Source organism: Syngnathoides biaculeatus, chromosome 12 (genome assembly GCF_019802595.1).
Source record: "Syngnathoides biaculeatus isolate LvHL_M chromosome 12, ASM1980259v1, whole genome shotgun sequence".
Taxonomy (NCBI): Eukaryota; Metazoa; Chordata; class Actinopteri; order Syngnathiformes; family Syngnathidae; genus Syngnathoides; species Syngnathoides biaculeatus.
The window spans coordinates 2,356,316-2,378,948 of NC_084651.1; the positions used below are offsets into that span (position 1 = coordinate 2,356,316).

The 22,633-nt window shown below is 47.6% G+C and overlaps 1 protein-coding gene across 2 annotated transcripts in view; it reads right to left on the reverse strand.

The window, feature by feature from the left end:
- epas1b (endothelial PAS domain protein 1b) overlaps window positions 1–22,633 on the reverse strand; it is a 40,362-nt gene that overhangs the window by 13,785 nt on the left and 3,944 nt on the right. For both annotated transcript variants that reach the window (XM_061837736.1, XM_061837737.1), the window contains exons 2-5: window positions 11,107–11,297; window positions 5,961–6,097; window positions 4,177–4,264; window positions 459–577 (exon numbers count right to left, since the gene is read on the reverse strand). In XM_061837736.1, the coding sequence (XP_061693720.1) occupies window positions 459–577; window positions 4,177–4,264; window positions 5,961–6,097; window positions 11,107–11,297 (535 nt within the window). The remainder of the gene's footprint in view (window positions 1–458; window positions 578–4,176; window positions 4,265–5,960; window positions 6,098–11,106; window positions 11,298–22,633) is intronic.

Below are 22,633 nucleotides of genomic sequence, written 5' to 3' on the forward strand. Positions count from 1 at the left end.
ACTGATTGACGTGAAACGTAATGTTTTTATGACAAAAAAATGCTTACTTTTTTGCTATGTTATGATGGTAGTGCTTTACAGGGTATTTTGGGAAAAGTTAACATGTCACAAAAATCGGGCCTTAAGTAATATGCAAGGTTTCTTGCTAGTCACGGTGTTCTCTGTCTTTCCTTTGAACTTTGCCTTTTTTGGTTTACCTATTCAAATGACAAAATCCTTCACTTTACCAGAACTGAAAAAAATGTCAAGCTCACACAAGCAGTTTTAATTCTACATGGCAAACTTTGGGGAAAAAGCCCGCCATAATGTCCGCCACAGGTTTTGGGAGTACCAAGATGGCGGCCCAGTGGCTTCAACCAATCGACATATCGCTCGATGTGTATGCGCTTATCCAGTCTTTTTTTAAAAAAAAATTTATATGCCGACGACCTGTAATGTTCTTGTTCAGCCTATCGCACCTTCCAGCTGGCCGACTTGAGGTTGACGGTGCGCCCCCTGTTGGTCACCGTGCATTTCATCCGCATGAAAAAGTCCCGCTCGGCGCTCTGCTCTTTGCTCTTCTTTCCGAAGCCGCCGCCTGGGAAAATAAACAACAACAACAACAGAAAGAAAAAGACGAGAGTGCGTCACTTGATTTCAAATCGCGTCACTCGCTGCTGGCCTCCCGTTTCTTTACGCTTGTTATTTTGCTTTGTAGCCTTCTGAATGGCTAGCACCAGTCTCACGTTATAATTTAAGAATATTTTTTTGTTTCAAAGGCCGGGCGATATACGGCTTTGAAATGTGCAACGGAGCCTTCTGATTGGCTAACGCCAGTCTCATGTTTGTACTTTCGTGTTTGCTAATGGCTGGGCGATGTGGCTGTGAAACGATTGCAGATTCTTTTTACAAAAATCTATCCTCAAATCGAACCATCCGTTTTCTTAGCCGCTTATCCTCATAAGGGTCGCGAGGATCGCTGGAGCCTAAACCCAGCTGTCAACGGGCAGTCGGCGGGGTACACCCTGAACTGGTCGCCAGCCAATCGCAGGGCACATCGAGACAAACGGTCGCACTCACATTCACACCTACGGGCAATTTGGAGGGTCCAATTCACGTTGCATGTTTTTGGGATGTGGGATGATGTTTTATGACAATTAATGTTGGGGCAAACCGGTTTCTAAACAATCCAAAAACACCTGGTAATTGAAGAATTCTAAATTGCCCGTAGGTGGGAATGTGTTTGTTTCTATGCGGCTTGCGATTGGCTGGTGACCAGTTCAGGGTGTACGCTGCCTCTCGCCCGCATTTAGTTGGGATTGGCTCCAGCACCCCTGCGACTCGTGCGAATATCGAAAGAATATTGTCATGCCCATCCATCCATTTTACCCTCACAAGGGTCACGGGGGTACAAAGCAATTTTAAAATCATTTCTTCACTGGATATATATTGAATTAGTTATTTAATCAAGTTTTTGGTGAGATAAAAGTGGTTAAATGTCCCATACAAATGTGTATTTTTTTTTAAATTGTACATCAATATATATTGTATATCATCCATCCATCCATTTTCTTAGCCGCTTAGCCTCACGAGGGTCGCGGGGACCGCTTGAGCCTATCCCGGCTGTCAACGGGCAGGAGGCGGGGTACACCCCGCACATCGAGACAAACGGTCGCACTCACAATCACACCTAGGGGCAATTTAGAGTCTCCATTTAATGTTGCATGTTTTTGGGACGCGGGAGGTAACCGGAGTGCCCGGAGAAAACGCAAACTCCACACAGGCGGGTCCGGAATCGAACCCGGGACCTCAGAACTGCTTTCCAGCTGATCCGCTGTGCCTCAAATCCTCAAACCTAAAAGCTACAAATACATAATCCCTAGCAATAAATTCAGCGATCAATTAAACGCCCACACAAACATGAGCAAGAGCAAGCGTCGTCGCCGTTAGCAGATGAAACGTGAAAAGGAGGCACTCACGGTGACGGGCGCAAACGCTTCTTTTGCATCGTCTTTGATTCTCGACGCGAGAGTGAGACTTATTTTAGGGCGCTCGCGTGTGTTTGTGTGCCAGAGAGCGAAAGAGGAAAGGGAACTGCAAAACAAACCAGATTACTCCGCTCGCGCCGCTGATAAATCTTATCGAAGGCATGCGTGTAATGACGAGTGTGTTACTAACCCTCTCTCTCTGACACACACACGCATGCACGCTCGCGCACACGCCTGTCGAAATGACCTCTGAGCCCACGTTTGCACGCCGCTCTCACGAGATGGCGGACGTTGGGGGACTGGCGTGGTCTTCATTTTTGACCCGCAAACACTTTGCCCTGAAATACGCCGATGTCAGCAAATCTCTTCCACTTGATGGGACCGTACAGTTATGATTTTGCCTTTATACACACACTCATAAATTTGAAATCAAACCATTAGCATGCGATAATGTGTCAAATTTCAGCTTTTCACGAGATAATGATGTAAAAGTGACATTTTAATCCTTCGTACGTCAAGCGTCAAATGAAGACCTTAAATTTTGTCATTTGCCAATTTCTCAAAAAACGTGTTTGTGATCGAGGCGGACGGAATTTGTAATATCTGGCGTCTAAATTTAGTCAGCTCTCAGTGCTACCGGAATTAGCTTCTGATAAGCGGGCCCATATGTTTGTTTCGGCGAGGTGGTCAACGTGGGGGCGCGAGGTGTCGGCGGATCCGGGACGCGAATTGACAAAAGCCGAGTGCTGCCTCCATTACGGGAGATGCAATCAAATATTTCCCGCCGTTGACTTCACGGCCGCTCTTAAAGGTCAAGTGTCATGAAATGGATGATTTTTAGTACGTTATTGATGAAAAAACGGCAGCCGGAATGGACCCATCCATTTCCCCCCCCCCCACCACAAAACATGATTTCGACGTATACGCCATGAAAATCCTCTCGAGGGATTTGTTTTTTGACAAGAAGCAGGAAGTAGCGCCCTCAAGTGGACACGTTTCTTTCTATTAGTTTTACCTGCGGGAAGCTAGCTCGTTGTTCCTTCGTGTTAGCCAAAATGCCGGCCCGTTGTATGGCTGGCTATTGCTCGAACACTCGGGATTCGCTCTTCATAGTTTTGAAAAAGATCCGGTTTGTGGTGAAAAATGGATTAGCAAAGGACGAGAGCTTCGTGGGATTGAAATGACAGGTAGGTGTGTATACAGCTTAAAAAAAAAAAGTCAGGGGGTGGGGTGTAACGCGTAAGTCAGGAGCGCTAAATGTGCAAATCGGAAGGCTTCCTTGCAGCATCCGCTAAAGGACGGCCTACGCAGGCCGAGTGAATCTCAACTGGCATTGTCGACAAGGCCGAGCCGGCCGCCGGCCTCGTTGGCCGGTGTGGTTCGTCGCGGCTTCCGTGGATCGGACGGGGAGATGGTTTGGCTGTGAGCCGCGTATCATCTAATGCTGGCGATGCAATTGGACAAGTTGCAACAACAATTTTATGGGGGTGTGTGGTTAAACTATTTGGGGAAGCAATTTTCTGCTTTTGGTCTCCAAATAACAGATCATAAAAGTCACTTGATTGCTTCCTTTTTTTTTTTTTTTTTTTTTTTTCCACAAATTGAAAACTTGTCACATGAGCGGTCGGGAAAAGTTGCTAAATATCACCACAAAGTTGCTAAATGGCAACAGTGGGTAGCCTTCGGTTCGTCGCAGTGGCTTAGCTCTGCCCCCCGGTCGCCACGGCAACAAAATCCACCCCGCCAAAACTGATTGATTTCAAGCTGGCGAGTGGATGTGGCCCAGACTTTCAATCTTGAGGCGACACAACATTTTTCAAGACAGTTCAAGCGTTCAAGACGGCTGACGGATTTGTTCTCAAGCTCCCGTAATTTCCGGCCGACAAGCCGCGACTTTTTTTTTTTTTTTTTTCACACACGCTTTCGACCTACGGTTTATGCGGTGATGCGGCGCTAGGGTTAGCGCAGCGCTAGTGGTAGCGCGGTGCTAGCGGTAGTACACCTATTTGTAAGCCTCAGTACAACAGAAAGCTAGCGGCGCTAGCGTTAAACTCTTTCTGTGTACCGAGGCTTATAAGCAGGTGCGCTCTGTAGGCCGGGAATTACGGTACTTTCAGCACTTTATATCGATTAATAATCAAATAATTCAAAAACAGCCACGATGTGTTTGCGCGCGTCGAGTAAGACGGCGCTAAGAGGTGCGACTGACTGGCTGTCTTCAGGCTGAGGTTCTCTCTGATCTCGTCGTGGTCGCACGGGTGCGTGAAGTCGAAGATGCTTTGGCCGGTCAGCTCCACCTGACGACGACAAAAAAAAAAAAAACAATAAACATACAGCAAAAATATGCAGAGTGAAAAGCTGCTGAAGGCGCCTCAAAAGCCACCAAATTGCTCGGTTGTCCACGGTTAATTGAAAGGACCGGCGTCGATAAATACAAAAGTGGTTTGACGATGATTGCGCTGGTCTTAAAAGCCACAACAATAAAGGCGCAAAAGCCGTCTGCTCGTCGGGCAAAATCTCATTAGCGACTCAAGTACACTTTTAAGATACACGTAAACTTGTTACGATGGCGCGCAAATCCAATTTACGGGACAAACACGCGTGTGTAATGCAATTACATTTTGTTTGTATTTTTTTTTTTTTTTGTGTGTTTGTAAACAGACCACTGAGGGAGACGTTTTGCACATGGACGGTGGCCGCCTTACCAAAATGGATGAGAATATGAACTGTAACTGTAGTTATACCATGAATACCTTTTTTTTACTTTTTTTCATGAAAATTTTCTCCAATTGCAAACATCAGTTGGTAAAGCGTTGGGCTCACAGTTCTAAGTCCCGGGTTTGATCCCGGCACCCGCCTGTGTGGAGTTTGCGTGTTCTCCCCGTGCCGGGTGGGCACTCCGATTTCCTCCCACGTCCCCAAAACATGCAACATTAAATGGACACTCTAAATTGCCCGTAGGTGTGATTGCGAGTGCGGCTGTTTGTCTCGATGTGCCCCGCGATTGGCTGGCGACCAGTCCGGGGTGTCCCCTGCCTCCTGCCCGTTGGCAGCTGGGATAGGCTCCAGCGCTCCCCGCGACCTTTGTGAGGATAAGCGGCTAGGAAAATGGATGGATGCACATGGCAATATTCTTTTGATATTCACACGGGTCGCAGGAGTGCTGGAGGCAATCCCAACTAAATGCGGGCGAGAGGCAGCGTACACCCTGAACTGGTCACCAGCCAATCGCAAGGCAGATAGAAACAACCAACCATTCAACGCTCACATTCCCACCTACGGGCAATTTAGAAATCTTCAATTGCTGCATGTTTTCGGATTTGTTAGAAATCCGAGTGGCCGGAAAAAAAGCCGTGCAGGCACGGGGAGGACATGCAAACTCTGCAAAGGCAGGGCTGGGATTTAAACCCGCAACCTCAGACCACCAGCTATTCCCACACACAAGTTGAGAACAGTTACTGATGGTGCAGTGGCACATTCGACTGACTTGGATGCGGCGACCGTGGGTTCAATTCCCAGTTTGAGTTCCCCACTCAAGACCGCTTAACCTGTTCAGAGTCAAAGAGTGCCACAGTCTTATTCCAGCTGGTTTCGGGCAAAGAGGCTTAACTGGTCGCTCCATAAGGGCACGGGACAACCATTCGCACTCACATTCACTGACTGGGGAACTGAACCCACGGTCGCCGCACACAAGTCAGGTGAATGCGACAGTACACCACCAGCAACTGTGTGTGTGAATAGCTGGAAAACTGTATTACTTTGTCTCGAAGACAAATTTGCCTTCCCGCTGATCCACAAACGCACCTTCCACAATTCCCAAAGCCGAAATGAATATCACCAAATGTTACGTCACGATGATGGTGTAAATTGTGGCTATATTTGTGTAAAGTATTTTGAGACAAATTCTCCTTTATCCACTTTGGTAGCGGAGGTGACACAACAGGCCGTTTGTCCACTAAACTGTGCGTAATTGTGTTGTGTGCGTGCATGTACCTGCGTGAGACCCATGAACTTGTTGATGTTCTCGGAGAGGAAGATCATGTCGCCGTCCGACGTTACCACGGTGATGAACCCCTCCAGAGACTTCAGGTACAAGCTGCTCATCTGCTCGTCATCGCCGCCGTTGCAGCCTGAGGGCACGCACGCACGCGTTGGAAAAGGTGCACACGCTACGGCGCACTTCTTGAAACTCAAATCGGGACAAACGTTTGAACGATTAGCTCGCTCAAGCGTGAACGCTTTCAACCATTTAGCTCCTTTCACACCGGCTGGCTGCACGCAAGGGGATCGAGCCAGAAGCCAGGAGCCAACGTGTCAAGTTTAACACCTGAAACTCATTGGCCGTCGCCCTTGATGATGAAAGCAATTGTTGCATCATCCGCCGGCCACGCTTTTCTAGTAGTCATCCAAGTCAGAAGTACCAAAATTCCCTGCCTACAGAGCCCACCCAGTACATTTGTAAAGGAAATACCAGTTGGTACCGCACGAGTGTAAAAGCCACAAGTGCCCACATTGAAACCCACGTTGAAACACGAGATATTTACAAAGACGGTACACAGAGAGTTTAACGCTAGTGCCGCTGTGCTAACGCTAAGTCTAGTGCCGCGCTAACGCCACACTAACAGGGCCGGTTAAAAGAAACAAACACACTGGTAAAAATCACTGAGACACGGCAGTAACACGCTAGCGCAGCGCTAACAGGGCTAACACTCTAGGACAATGCTAGTGCGGCGACCACAGGGCCGGTTAAAAAAAAACATATTGGTAAAAATCACTCAGACAGAGCAGTAACACACACATAAAAAAAACATACCGGTAAAAATCACTGAGACACGGCAGTAACACGCTAGCGCAGCGCTAACAGGGCTAACACTCTAGCATAATGCTAGTACGGCGCCAACAGGGCGGGTTAAAAAAAAAAACATTGGTAAAAATCACTCAGACACAGCAGTAACACAAAGAAAAAAACACATACCGGTAAAAATCACTGAGACACGGCAGTAACATGCTAGCGCAGCGCTAACAGGGCTAACACTCTAGCACAATGCTTGTGCGGCGACAACAGGGCCGGTTAAAAAATAACAACATACCGGTAAAAGACACTTCCTCAGCACATATATTCCACCGGTCTCACTCTCACCTTTTCCGCTCGAGTGTCCCCTTGTGGCCGTTAGAAAAAAAATGCACAAATTAGCCGCATCGCCGCAAAAACCACAAAAGTCGCATCTTATCGGCCGGAAATGACGGCGTATAAGGGGATTGATAGCAATAAAGCGGGATCCACGGTGACTTTTTGCGGTGAAAGCAATTGTTGGGTGGTCCACCATCTACACCTTTCACACTGTCAAGCGAAGTTTGTCGGGAGACCGTGGGAAGCCGCGAATCAGGATGTCAGGTTCAACGCGCCGGACTCGCAGGTCACAAACTTTTTTTGAAAGCATGCAACCATTTACATATTTGCAAAAATAGTGGAATTTGGTCGACGCGTTAAGGACGCCGTCTCGAGAACCGCGCCAGAAAATCCGACAGGAAGTTCGCCATTTTGGTCTGCGGAAGCCATTTTAGTGCCTGTTTCCAGCTCGAAATATAAAAAAAGTGTAGTTAGGCCACAAAATAAATAAATAAAATTAAAAAAATGCGATCTGACACCAGAGTCATCAGTCTGCAAGAAATTTGCCATGTTTACAAAAATAAAGAACCCATGTCGGGAAAAAGAACAGGAAGTCAACGATTTAGGTTCGAAGATGCGATTTTGGAGGGGACGGCGGCCAGTCCGAGTTAAGATGATTTTGTTATCATCTTCCTGAAGTGTCAAAATGGAATTGTGTGTGTGTGTGTGTGTGTGTGTGTGTGTGTGAGTTAATCCACAAAGGCCAGCAGTGGAAAAGGGGAGGGGGGGGGGGGGGGGGGGTGGGGGTGGGACTGGGCGGGGGTGTTGTCCGAGGGGAAGATCGCAGTTCCTCCAGTGCTTCCCTCCGATAAGACTTTGACCTCTCCAAACTTCCAGCACGGCTAGTGGAGGACTCAAGTCTGGACCGAGGCCCAGATGGTGTTCACCCCCCTCGGGGGGAGGGGAGCCCAAGAGCTTTCTCACGGGGGAGTCTCTGGGGTCCGCTCCAAAAGGCCGGCGGCGGCAGGCACCTTTGGCCTACATACTTAGCCGTGATTAGCGGACATTTGGAGCCCCCGGTTGCACTTTTCCTCTCTCTTGTTGCTCTTGCGTTGCGTAAGAGTCCCGCTCGGACCGCAATGGGCGACGGGAACGCGTCACGTGATTGTGAGACTTCTTGACGGGGTTTGGGACAAATCATCCCCCCCCCTCCCCCCATCATTGTCGAGATTTTGTTGGCGCACAGAACATCAGCAGCTAGCTGACAAGCGCGTCGCCTAGCTTAGCCCGGTCGTGCGCCGCGACGTGAAACAAGTTCCTATTCCCGTCTTTGGTGACAGCATCCGGCTGTTGGCGTGACGCTAAGCTAAAGGCTAATTCCAGCCTTTTCAGCTGCGTGTTAAAGATGCGGGAATGGTGACGGCTAATAAAAATGTGCACGAAAGGTGATATAAAAAATGTAAAGGAGACTGCGGGAAAAGCTGATTTGAGTATGTGTGTGCGTGCGTATATATATATATATATATTTATATGCGTGTGTGTGTGTGTGCGTGAGCATGTTGGCGCCACGTCAAGGGGCTGTTATGGCTAGCTGCAGTAATGCCAGCAGCCGTCGGCCGTTGGGCAGAGGCCTTCACTTCCTCCCCAATCTCCCCTCGCATCTCGCAAGCTTTTTAATCGCGACGCTCATCTCGCTGTCCTCGCATGCATTTTCGCCTCCCCCCCCCCCACCCTCCACCCCCTTCTCCCCCCGTCACCCGCTTTTAACCACCTGTCACCAGACAAATATGACAGCAACAAATTGAAATCATCCACAAAGCAAAAGTTCCACCGCTGGCACGTACCAATGCCGTTATTTCAAGATGATTCGGCACACGAGAATCGCTCAGAGTGACTTGAAATGTTACACAAAGTCAGCCAAGATGGAGGAGGAGAAATCATTTTGGAAATTCTTCACATTGAGACATTTTGAGAGTACGTGGACCAGCCTAATTAAGCGAAATAATCCACAGGTAAAGGAATGGACCTTTCCGACTGGTGATCCTAAGCTCCGCCCCCCTTGGCTAAAGGTGCCACGTCCCACAAGCTTCCAAAATGGCGACTGAACAGAACAGGTTTGAAGTTGATTCTCTCACGCGTATTCCAGATAATATTGGGGTATGTTTTTTTGCCAAATGCGTCAGACTTGTCCAAGAGAGTTCTACAGAGAGGTCTCAACTATTTCACGCTAGGATATGTACACGGAATGAAGATTTTGGACGGAGCAGGACGCAATGTCAGAGTTACGGCGAAACGTTGGCGATCGATGCAAAAACGTTTGACGCCTCGCAAACTTCAACAGGATAAAATTGTGGAATCGTACTGCGCACGTAAAGCAGGGTGAGTACCTTTTACATGGAAGGATCACGAGTAATGTCGCTGTAGTCTTTAGAAGCGAATCATTTGACTTGGCTCGTAATCGAGCCCGGTGCTCTGTCTTAAAAGTCTGAGATGCGACGCAAACTCAGAGAAGATTCTTCTCCCTCACATATTGTCCACATTTTGTTGTACGTGCGCTCCTCCGCGAGCCTTAATCCATCGTAGACACTTGGTCAACTGTGTTTTAGGCTTTGGAAAACGAATCAACCAAGCCGAATATCTTTCATCAGAACTGCACGTTCACCAAGCGCATCTGAGGAGCATTTTCTTCGTAACGTTAACATTTCCAAGCGCACGCTACTGACAACCACCAATGCTTGTGGGACAATACGGCGAAAGGGGCGTGTCAAGCCAGGGGTCAAGACAATGCGGCTATCTGATTGGCTATTAAAGTCCATTGAGTCACCCATCATTATCAATGAATTCGATTACAACCAAAGTTATGAATTCCGACTGCCATCGCACGTAATAAAAAAAAAAAGACCGACTGGAAATAATTCCCCAAATCAAAAGTGATGCAAGATAACTTAAGCAATAAGTTTAGAAAATCACATTTGAGACTTCTTTAAGATGTTTGGAAACCAATCGAACGAAAGGAACCTCATGAAATTAGGTAATATTGTACATCCGGTCCTATAGAGGTCGCGCATCTACGTCATAAAATCACATGACTTTTGTTTTACGTCGCCATATTGACGGTCTAACAAAGCAATTGTTCAACGCTAAGTCGGTTGGAGACACGAAAACACGTCTTTTAGCACGACCCCCAGAGTCTTGTCCGATACCGTTAAGACATTAGGAAGGTGAAAAGAAACGACGGTATGTGGAAAAATTAGAAAAACTCGGCAGAGAGGACCCGCATTTAATGCCGAAGTCGATGTTTTTCCCGGGTAATAAATTGGATTGTTAATTGGCTTCCGCTTGTATTGCAGAACTGGATCTACACATGGATCTGGTGAATAAGTCGTCGAGATTTACACGGAAGAGTTTGAAAAATCTGGACGCATACAAATACTTCCTTGCTGGATCTGTTCTCAATCAGGAATAAATCCGACCTGGTGACGGTCTTGACGGCTCGTGAACGCGGAAGCGTGTTCGGCCACACGTTAACCTTTGCCGGAAATCCATCGATCTTTTCCGCTGGTATTCAGTACAAATACCAATATTTCAATAAATGACCCCTGGTTTTACACAAACTTGCATTCATTAGCTATGATTGAAAACAAAAATAAAAATAAAAGAGAAGAAGACGGAGTCGTTTCCACGGGAACGTACACAGAAGTGATTGCGGCCACACATCACGTTCAAGAAATATATGTCCACTGTGCTCATAGAGAAAAATCCAGAAAGTCACAACGGACACATACATACCACTGGTTATTAATGATAATTGCCACTTGGCACGATAAAAAAAAAAAAAAAAAATCAACACAATGACTGGATATACCACACAAAGTCAGGAAAGTCGAAGAAATGCGGACACTAAAGCTGACGTCAACGCTGACGTCGTCCACTTTGAGGAATGTGAAAACAACAACGCACGTCTTGATGACGCTTTGAAATGAAAAGTGGACCAACTAAACGTGAGCGCGTTGTCGTGCGTGTGCGTACCGGTGGCAAAGAGTCGGCGCGTGCGCAGGAAGCTGATGGCGAGCCTCATGATGGACGCCTTGTCCAGGTGAGCGCTGACGCTGTGCGGCAGGGGAAGCTGGTGAGCCAGCTCGTAGAAAACTTCCGTCTCCTTACTGCGGCGGCAACGGGCGGCGTCGCGAGACTTCTCCTTGCGGCGCTCCGAGCTGCTCCTGTGCGACGCAAAAACGACAACATAAATTCCATTTTGGGACCGCCTGGTGAACAGCTTCCTTTTCTTTTATTTACTGTAAACATCTCGACTGCGCATTAAGAAGCATCTTTAAAATTGAGATGCGTCGATAAATGTTCCATTTTTAATAACAACAACAGAGATTAACTCGTGAATTTTCAAATTTTGCTTTAATTGAAAAAAAAAGCGGCAAACCATACACCACCTATTGTTTTATCAAAAGTTATTTTTTAATTATGTGTTCCTGAATGTGCAATTAAAAAGGAAATAAAATAATTTGTCAGTATATTTGTTCAAATATGGATTATCTAATTAAAAACTCAATTTGGAAATTATTTTAAAGGCTGTGGCTGACCAATGAAAAGCATGTAGAGCTTTTATAATTAAAAAAAATATATATTTCTTCAAATGTATGGATTGTACAATTAAAAACTAAATTAAAAAAAAGATTTTAAATGCAGTGGCTGATCAATGAAAAGCATGAGCTTTTCTTAATTTAAAAAAAAAAATACATTTGTTCAAATGTATGGATTGTATAATTTAAAATTAAATTCAAAAAGTTATTTTAAATGCTGTGAAATGAAAACCATGTCCACTTTTTCTCATTTTTTTTATTTGACAGATTTTAGAAACCCAATTCTCCGATTGAAATTACTTCTTTTTATTTTTAATATTTATTTTTGATTGAAGTGTAATTTTCTGAAATATCTTGAGTGTCCAGTGAAAAGCACATACCGCCTAATTTGGTGTTTAAAATGGTTTTGTTCACATGCATACCTTGAAGAATCCTAATCAGATCTATTTGAAAAGAATAATTTGAACGACTTCATTTAAAAACGCACATTACGCAATCTTTCTGTTCCAGGTGCTCGTCAAAGACGATTTCCTCCCCTGAGATTTTGTCCAATTGCCACGAAATTCGAAGCACACCCAGCAGACAAACGGACAAGGCTGAATTGGCCAAAAACATTTGTTTTGCCTCTCATTGCGTGCGAGCGCAGGACGACGGGAGAATTTGGGCTGGCGTGTGAGCCAACGCCGATTAAATGTGCTCAACATCTGTTGACACCACAAGTACAAAACTAACGCCACACACCTTGGATCGATGGCGTGGAAAAGTCCTCTTTGTTTTGTGTGCCGCCAACAAAGTGATTTGATCACAGCTTGAACGACGCTCCCGCCCGGCAGACGGAACTCGACGTGTTACGGCGGCTTTTGATTTGAACGCCGCTGTGACGCTTTCAAACATTGTCACTATGTGCCCTGCGATTGGCTAGCGACCAGTTCAGGGTGTACCCCGCCTCTTGCCCGTTGACAGCTGGGATGAGCTCCAGCACTCCCCGTGACCCTCGTGAGGATAAGCGGTTCAGAAAATGGCTGGATGAATAATCTACATTCTCTGCGAGAGCTGTGGCGCTTGCACACAACTGGACGGAAGCAGTCAGTCAGGGTGGAGGGTCTTCTTTCTGGCCCTCTATTCATTCTCAACGGTGTTCCTCAGGGTTCTATACTATGCATACATGCATTTTCTTTGCCGCTTACCCTCACAACGAGACAGACAGCCGCACTCACAATCACACCGGGGGGGCAATTTAGAGTGAGCAATGAATGTTGCATGTTTTTGGGATGTTGGAGGAAAGCGGAGCGCCCACCCGGAGGAAACCCACCCAGGCACGGGGAGAACATGCAAACTCCACACAGGCGGATCCGGGATTGAACCCGGGACTTCTGAACAGTGAGGCCAACGCTTTCCAGCTGATCCACCGTGCCGCCAATAAATAAATCCATTTGAGAAAAGAATTTAAAAAAAGACAACGTGCAAAAGCTTTGGGGAATTTTGTCTTGAATGTTCTTTTCAATACATCTGACACCCAAGAACAGTTTCTACAACCATGCCATGAAAACAAAAAATGTAAAATGGATTTCAAGTACAGTACATTCTTGTAAAAAAAAAAAAATAATAATAATAATAAAAATCTTAGCATGTCATGAAAAATGAAGCTAACAAGGGGAGTTGTTTCCATTGAAGGAAGAAAGAAAACCGCAACATTTTGGGAATGAAACGTGCAAGGTGGGCTTTCGCGATCAGGCCCCTAGCGGACAAAATCAACTGCTGCAGAGGAAGACGCAACTGAGAGCACTTTCGGCGTCAACTCGTGGAGTTCCGGGAATCGGGTCGTGGTTTTTAACCCGAAAGAAGGGTGTCGGAATCCCGCGGGGCATCAGAAACATCGTCGCGGGTTGTGCTTTTTGAAAGCAAAGCGCGTCCCCTTTGCAATCGCGTTCGGGATAGCAGATCGGCGCTGGTCCCAAAAGAACATCCAGAGTCCGAAACAAGGTCGAGACTTTTGGGAGTCCGGTCCGAGTCCAAGATCATTCAGCATTACATTAATTTCAACTGCGTGGGACATGCCGGCCACACAGGATGTAATGACGCACACGCCAGAGGGTCTGAGGGCGCGATAAGAACAAAACATCGCAGAAATTAAAAGTTTATGAATCAACAACAAGCACAACAGAAAGTCAGTGATTGAATTTTGGAGCGGGGGAAGGGAGGGGGGGGGGGATTGGAATCAGGGCCCCGATTTGCCAAAGATCGTTCAACTGGCGCTCGTTTTGAGCCCCACACGACAAAAATAACTTTTTTTTTTTTTTAAATCAAGAGTGATTCCAAGAACTGCAGCACTGTGTGCAGGCGCAAGCACATACAAACACGCAATGGAGATAAGAAGGTCCAGGAAAAGGCCGAGCACAGATCTTTGTGATTTTCTATCCGACGGGCCATCAGCGCGTCTCGCCGCCGTTTACGCTCATTAATCCGTACGCTAATGAGTGTGCGGCGGCGTGTATGCGTGTGGTCACCCTTTGATTGCGCCCGTCCATTGTCGACCTGCACAGTCGCAGGATGCCAAACAATGGCGGGCGGAGGGGCGCCGGCGGGGCGTCGGGTCTTCTGATGCGCTCGCCACCCTTGCCGGCGAGGCGTTTCCTGTCTGGGAGCCCGGCGAGCGACCGCGCTCTGCGATAAGGGCCGATCGCGGCCAATGAGCGAAAAGCTTCCTGTTTGCCACTGTGGCGAACTCCGGGAAGGACTTCTTCACACTTGCCATTGGTGAAAATTACTTTTTTTTTTTTTAACCATTTCCATAAACAATAGTCTGCTAGCTTCATGCTAACACGCTTGGTCAAAAAATAGCGGGCCTGCCTATCCAAGCTATCTTTGGGCGAGAGGCGGAGTACACCCTGAACTGGTGTAGCCAATGGCGGGGCACATGGGGAAAAAAAAAAAAACAACAACAATTTGCACTAACGTGAAACTTAAAGGTCCACTGTCATGAAATGCATGATTTTTAGTATGTTATTAATGAAAAAAATATGGCAGCCGGAATGGACCCGTCCGTATTTTCACCACGCAACATGATTTTGACGTATGGGGCTTTTTGTCAGTCCCGCCCTGAAAATCCTCTCGAGGGATTTGTTTTCAAGAACAAGCAGGAAGTGACATACAGGGCAGTCTCGTATGTTTATGCTCGTTTTACCTGCTGGAAGGTAGCTCGTCGTTCCTTCGTGTTAGCCAAAATGCCGGCTCGCCGTATTGATGGATATTGTTCGAACACTCGGGAGGATGGATTCATTCGTCATACGTTTCAAAAAGACTCAGTTCGTCGTGAAAAATGGATCGCACGGGTGCAAAGGACGAGAGCTTTGTGGGTTCCAAATGACAGGTAGGTGTGTACGCGGCTACTTAAAAAAAAAAAAAAATAGTTGATAGGGGGGGCGTAATCCTCTCAGAATGTAACAAAGGATCCGCGCACGTAAGTGATGGGCGCTAAATATGTCGATGTACCAGTCGGCACCGACTACGGCTTCGGTGTTAGTTAGAAGTGATGCGCATATCATCTAAATATGGCCTGAAACGCCCCGGTCACTTCACTCGATTGTGCCCGCGGCGGACAGCTTCAACGCCGCCTCGTCCGCGGCGGACGGCTTCTACCGGGTGGGCTCATCCATACTGTCTGGGAGTTTGTTGTTCGTGAGAAGTGATCCGCATATCATCTCAATATGGCTGGAAACGATAGAGGTACTATCGCCCCGGTCACTTCACCCGATTGTGAGATGTTCTCTTCTTTGAAAAGAGCTTCCGTCTTCCATCGTAGGCGGCACGGCGAGTTTTCAATGGCGAATGTCCCGTTGTGACGTGACGAACAGACGACGCAGGCTACATGGCGACCGCTCGGATGTCAAATGAGACTTCCGCAACTTTGCGCATGGATGACGCGCTCGCCGCTCATATTTATTTTTTCGCATGCACATTGAAGTGAAGAATATTATATGTATTTTTCATTACAATATCTATTTCAGAATGTTTATAGGCATGACCCTTGACCTTTAAGGACCCAACCATGCATGTTTTAGGGACGTAGAAGGAAGACTCAAGTACCCGGAGATAAAAAAAAAAAAAAAAAAAAAAAAACATGCAAACTCCACACAGACGAGGCAGGATTTGAACCTGCAACCTCATAACTGTGAGGCAGATGTGCTAACCAAGTCCCGTTTTACTCCATTTATTGCAACATAAGCACAAATAAAGCCCAAAAAGTCAGATTTTTTTTTTTTTCCCCTCAGAATTGACTGTCCAGCGATGAACAGGAGCACGACCGGTGCAGATGTGCGATTCTTGGGAAATTCTTCAACGCGACATTCCGAAACTCTTAATGCGTAAATTTCAATTTCATCGAAAAATTAGTCGACGAGCGTCACACAGAGCAAGATGAGCTTTGAGCGAAACGATTTCGAAATCAATCATCCTACGCGCGCTTTGACGCACCGCAAGCGCTCACACGCACACACAGACCGACTTTGGCCGATATGTCCGTGTTTGATGAAGTCGGGTTGGGCAATGCGACGCAGGGGGCCCAAAATGACTTCAGGACTACAAATATGGCTGACTCCAGGGGTCTTTTGAGTGTGTATGTGTGTGTGTGTGCATCCAAATGAGGCTGTGGGTTGTGAATGTTTGTGTGCTTGATACCGAGCGATTGTGGTGGTGTGTGCACATTAATGTGCGGGTGTGCATGTGCACGGTTGTGTGACGTGACACGCGCACACAGCAAGAGCTCAGATGTGCCGCGGGCCAAACGCCATCAACAGTATCATTAGCGAGCATAAAGGAAAGCAGACACGACTTTATTGTTTTCATCAGGCAGCGTGCGTGCGTGCGTCGCCCGGAGCTGCTTCTTCTTCTTCTTCTTCTTCATCTTCATGGTCACCGCCCGCCACCGCTTAGGCCGACGCGAGGCGCGGAAAGACGCGGCCGACAGCCGGCGCGGAAGACAAACGAGCGCCGCGTTCGCCAGGACGTTTGGCCGGCCGCGCGGGAAAAGACGTAAGCGCGCCCGGCGGTCTCGATGGCGCGTCCCGGCTTCCTCTGTGCCACCCGTGCGGACGTCTTGCGGCCTGTCGGCGCGCTTCGAAAAATGTCTTGAAAACGTGCAGTCCCGACGGTGTGAAACGCGGCGGCCATATTTGTAGTCCAACAGTGATGGGACTACAAACGGGGGCTCTAGCCCACAAGTACACGTGCAGACGCAAAAAGTATTCAGTCAATTTGATTCTCACTCAGACTGCCTAAAGTAACCATGGCAACCTGTAGAGATACACAAAGTCAAACACGCGTTTACCTTTGACCTCCAAACATGTGTGCTCAGGTGTTGTGTTTTGCATTTAAACACAAACACGGCGGCCTTCTTGCGGCCATGTTACTGTTGTGATAACAAGCTGACGGGCGCTTATAGGAAACACACCGAGTGAACACCTTGTGTGTAGTTTGTCCAGGTCACTGTGAGCGTGCAGTACGTGTGTTGCATATATTGTCGACTTATGCATATCAACTTGTGTGCAGCTTTGTTTATCTGCTTATACATAAACACGTTTGTGTGTACCGTAATTTCCGACCTATAAACCGCGATCCCCCCCCCCTCCACACGCTTTCAACCCTGCGGCTTATGCGGCTAATTTGTGCATTTTTTTCCGAACGGCCGCAAGGGGGCAGTCGAGCGGAAAAAGTAAGAGCGCCACCGGTGGAATACATGTGCCGAGGAAGTGACTTTTACCGTTTTTTTTTCCCGTTTTTTTTTAAACTGGCCCTGTTAGCGCTGTGCTAGCATGTTGGTGCTGTGTTGCTGCTGTGTCAAAGTGATTTTTACTAGCATGTTGTTTTTTTTTTTTAACTGGCCCTGTTAGCGCCGCTTGTGTTAGCGTCACACTAGGGCGTTACTGCCGCGTCTCAATGATTTAGTTTTTTTTTTTTTTTTTTTTAACCGGCTTTATTAGTGCTGTCCGACTGTGTTTCTACCGCGGCTGGGTTTTTCTTTTTACCGTTTTTTTTTTGTTTTTTGTTTTTTTTTTTTACACTGGCCCTGTTAGCGCCGCTTGTGTTAGCGCCGCGCTAGCGCATTGCTGCTTTTCCTGCTGCGTCTTAGTGATTATGGTACGTTTTTTTTTTTTCTTTTAACCGGCCATGTTAGTGCTGTGCTACCATATTGCTACTGTTTAGCTGCCGCGGCTGTTTTTTTTTTTTTTTTACACCTGTATGTTGTTGTTTTTTTATTTTTTTACCAGCCCAGTTCGTGCTACCGTGTTGTTGCTATGTTAAGCTAAGCTAAAGGTATTAAAACTTTGAAAACTCTCTGTTTGCCGTCTTTCTTTGTAAATATCTCGTGTTACAACGTGGGCACTTGTGGCTTTTTACACAGATGCGGCTTACGTATGTACCAAATACATATATATATTTATGTACGAGGTCAGTTTCTGTCAGTGAAAAATGTCTTCTCATGTATGCAACCTGCATGTGCGCATGTTGTGCGGTATGCTGCATTTATGCGTGTGCGCGTCATGTCGTTGAGTTTGCTTGGAACGTGTGTTTCCATATGGAAGAGAGCCGTGTTGCGTTGTGTGTGCGCGCATATGAAATGTTGTGGTCAGGTGACATAAGACCCTGTTTGTAAAAGAGCAATTTGTGTGTGTGCGCACAAATTGCTGACACTTGTTTTTTTAACATGAACCAAAGTGAAACAAAATGTCCTTCAGCGGTGCCAAAACAAAACTGGCTTGGACACAAAATGGCCGCTGTTGTCCAAACGCTGACTGACAAAGTCACGTCGCCTTTCTTAAAGACACATTTGAACTCTAAAGTCCGACAAGTCCACTGCAAATGAGCTTCGCACATGATTAATATATATAGAAATAAACTATTAACGTGGGGAAAAATAGTTTTCTTTCATAAATAAGAATGTTTGTAAGGGAACCCAGACATGTAAAAGATAGAGCCATACAAGTGTCATTTCACAGGAAATGTAAAATTTCCGGGCGGCACGGTGGATCAGCTGGTAAAGCGTTGGCTTCACAGTTTCGAGGACCCGGGTTCGATCCCGGCCCCGCTTGTAAGGGAGTTTGCATGTTCTCCCCGTGCCTGCGTGGCTTTTCTCCGGGTGGCCACTCCGCTTTCCTCCCACATCCCAAAAACATGCAACATTCATTGCCCCGAGGTGTTATTGTGCCCTACGATTGGCTGGCGACCAGTTCAGGGTGTACCCCGCCTCCTGCCTGTTGACAGCTGAGATGGGCTCCAGCAGTCCCCGCAGGCCCTCGTGAGGATAAGCGGGAAAGAAAATGGACGGATAATGTCGTACTGTATTCCCAACAACGTCGTCAAGCATTGTCAAGACGGTGACACGCGATGACGTCAGCAGCCCGCGGGTAAAATCCGCAAAGAACCCGGATGAATGGATGGATGATATGCAATATATAATGATTATAATGAATGTATTTGTATGGTACATTTAACCACTTTTACCTCACCAGAAACTTGATTAAATAACTAACTCAATATATATCCAATTAAGAATTGATTTTAAAATTGCTTTGTACCCCCGCGACCCTTGTGAGGATAAGCGGCAAAAGAAAATGGACGGATGGATGGATGGATGGAAAATTGCCTGGCTGATCTCAAACTTTTGAAAATTGATGTTTTTTTCCTTAGAAGCAGGAGTTATTTTTACATCAATTGTAAAAGAAACAATGATTGTATTTTCAATATTTATGTGTAGGTAATTGTGTGTGTGGGGGGGGGCGCTTGTTTCATAACTTGCCTGGTATCCGGAGAAATAAAGCAAAACCCAGATTTGGGGGGTGGGGGGGGGGGTGGTGGAATTAAACCTTGTACCGTTGAATTTTTCTATGAGCAAACGGGGGAAACAGATTAAAATCAGAACTCTCCGATTTATATTTGAAGGTCCAGGTCGCCCAGCCCGACTCCGAGGCTCCGATTGTAATTCTTCAGCTCCCTGAAAACACAAGGACGGACTTAATTGCGCGACAATGGGACATTGAAGTTACTGGCTTCCATTTTTTAATACAACACACCTTTCCTTGCTTACAGTTAGCCTTCCTGCGGCTGTGGCGCCTGGCCGACACACAAACAACACGGCAACAATACAACGCCGGCTAATCTGTGATCCCGAGGAACACGGAGTTCTGGAAACTCGGCCAAACACACACACACACACACACAAATGCACATGCACACGCACGCTCACGCTCACAAGGCCAGACAAACGGTTTTCCCGCTCCGGGGCCTCAGATTGAGCTCAATCAGGGGAAGAACGATGCAGGAGATCGCTGATGACTGCGATAGGCCACGGAAGAAGAGTGCAGCTCGCGCACACAAAACGCAAAAAAACAAACAAAGCCGCCCGGGCCGCACCAAGCGAGGGTGGTGGGCGGGTGGGTCGGGGGGTTACAGACGCGGCGATTGAGAGGCGAGCGCGGGGCACAGGTGGTGTCGGCCGGCCGGAGCACCGATCGGAATACCAAACAAGAAGGAGAGCGACAAGCCGGAAGGGCGGTTGCAGGATCTTCATGTTTCCCCCTTTAAAACATGTGACACGAAGAAGGACACGAGTGACGTGTTCGATTCTCCGGCGCGGACAAAAACAACGCCGCAACGCTCTCCACTTTTGTCCCATTTGTGAGCTCAACGCCGACAAGCTAGCACGGTGAAAACTAGCGGTTAGCGAGTCGGCCTCACAGAGGAGAGATTCCGGGTTCAAATCCCAGTTCACACCCCACTGTTGCTATTTTTTTTTTTTTTAAACATGTTAATTTCATGTTGGCCTGTGAATTAATAATCGTGAATACCGTATTTTGCGCATTATAAGGCGCACCTTTGATGAATGGCCAATTGGAAAACATTTTTCATATATAAGGCGCACCGCATTATAAGGCGCATATAATAGAGGCCGGGGTTACGTTATGCATCTATTAAATGGAGCTGCACGAAAGGCTCAATATTGATCCATATATAAGGCGCACCCGATTATAAGGCGCAATGTCGGCTTTTGAGAAAATTAAAGGCTTTTAGGTGGGAAAATGCGGTACTCATTTGTCGATTTGCGCGGTCCGAGGTGGCGCGCCGTCCCTTGCCCAAAAACAGGCAGCCCAGATTCTAACACACCAAATAAGGACAAAGGGCTGTAGAAAACAGCCAACCGGACCCAAAGACCTCATCTTACGTTTCGGCTGAGCTAACGTCGCGCGCGTGCAAAATCGAGTCCTTGGCATCGGAAGAACCTCTTCGAGTTTGAAATGTTTACCTCGAGCTGGCGCCTTCCCGTATTTTCCTTTTGGGATTTCATTTCACGTTTCCTGATACACGGTCAAATATTCTGCCCGCCGCGAGCCGTTAACCGCGACAACAACATGTGCCGCCAAAAAACATGAGCACATCTCCCCGCGGGCGGACTGAGACCGTCTTGTTATTGGGTCCAGGCCGGCCGCTAATTAACATGTCAGGTCACATGACGTCAGGTCCAAAACGTGCGCGAGCGAGTCCGGTCAAAAGCGTTCCAAGTGCTACGCCAGACCAAAGACACAAAGAGATACTGAAGATGTAACAAACGTAAAATATTTGGGCCTTAGTCGAGATTAGAATTTGAATATTAGCTTCATTAGCCGAGTATGTGACGAGACACACAAGGAATTTGTCTCTTTAACGGACTTAATCGACAACTATCAGAACTTGAGAAACCGTCAATACGATATAAGAAGGCAATACAATAACACACAAATGTGCCATGTACGAATCAATATCGAAAAACACGAGTAAAATTGATCTCTCACCACCAGAGATGCCGAGACAATCAAAACATGGTCACGATATTATTTATCACAGCCATCGCCATAATTGTCGAAATATTGATGTCGTACCGGGCGGCTGCGTTGGCCTCGCAGTTCTGAGGACCCGGTTTCGATCCCGGCCCCGCCTGTTTGGAGCTTGCATGTTGTCCCCGTGCCCGCGTGGCTTTTCTCCAGGTGGGCACTCCGGTTTCCGTGCATCATTAATCGGACACGTTAAAAATTGCCCCGTCGGTGTGATTGCGGGTGCAGCAGTTTGTCCCGATGTGCCCTGCGATTGGCTGGCAACCAGTTCAGGGTCTGCCCCGCCTCCTCCCCGTTGACAGCCGGGATAGGCTCCGGCGCTACCCGCGACCCTAGTGAGGATAAGCGGCAGAGAAAATGGACGGATGATGTCGTACTGTATTCCCAACAACGTCGTCAAGCATTGTCAAGACGGTGACACGCGATGACGTCACCAGCCCGCGGGTAAAATCCGCAAAGAACCCGGACCCCCCCCCCCCCCCCCCCCCCCCCCCCCCCCCCACCCCGAGGCCATCGCGGCCGCCCGCGCTTCCATTTTGGTCGCGGGAGGAAGCGGAAGCGAGGGAGCCGACGGCGGCCAGGAAACAGGAAGCGGCGAGGGGACAGACAACTGAAGCGGGCCAGCGGGAGGCGCGGGGAACGGGAAAAGAAAGCCGACGCGGGACAAGCCTCCTCATTTTTGAAGTCCAGAGTCACAGAAGACCCTTTCACGCCGAGATCCTGCAACACTGGCGTCGCGAGTCGCCGCGCACGCGGAACGCTGCCAGGCGGGCGGCGACGTGCCAAACGAAGGCGCTCAACGCGGAGTCACAGGGTTCGCTGCAAATTTCGGATTTCGAGCCTCTGAAATCCGGGTCAAACTAGGGTTAGGATTTCAGGTCGGGGGTTATGATTCAAGCACACCGTTGGGTTGTCAAGTTATGGTCATAAATTGGGGTTATTAATGAAGACTTTCCACCCACTCAGGAACTCAAACGGAGGTTTTTCATATTCTGTCGACAACATTCGCTCTTTTCAACGAGCACAACTGGGACGAAAGAAAAGCCGGCAGATGTCAAACGTCCACCGGTGGGATCAACGGCTGCGTTCGGGCTCCTT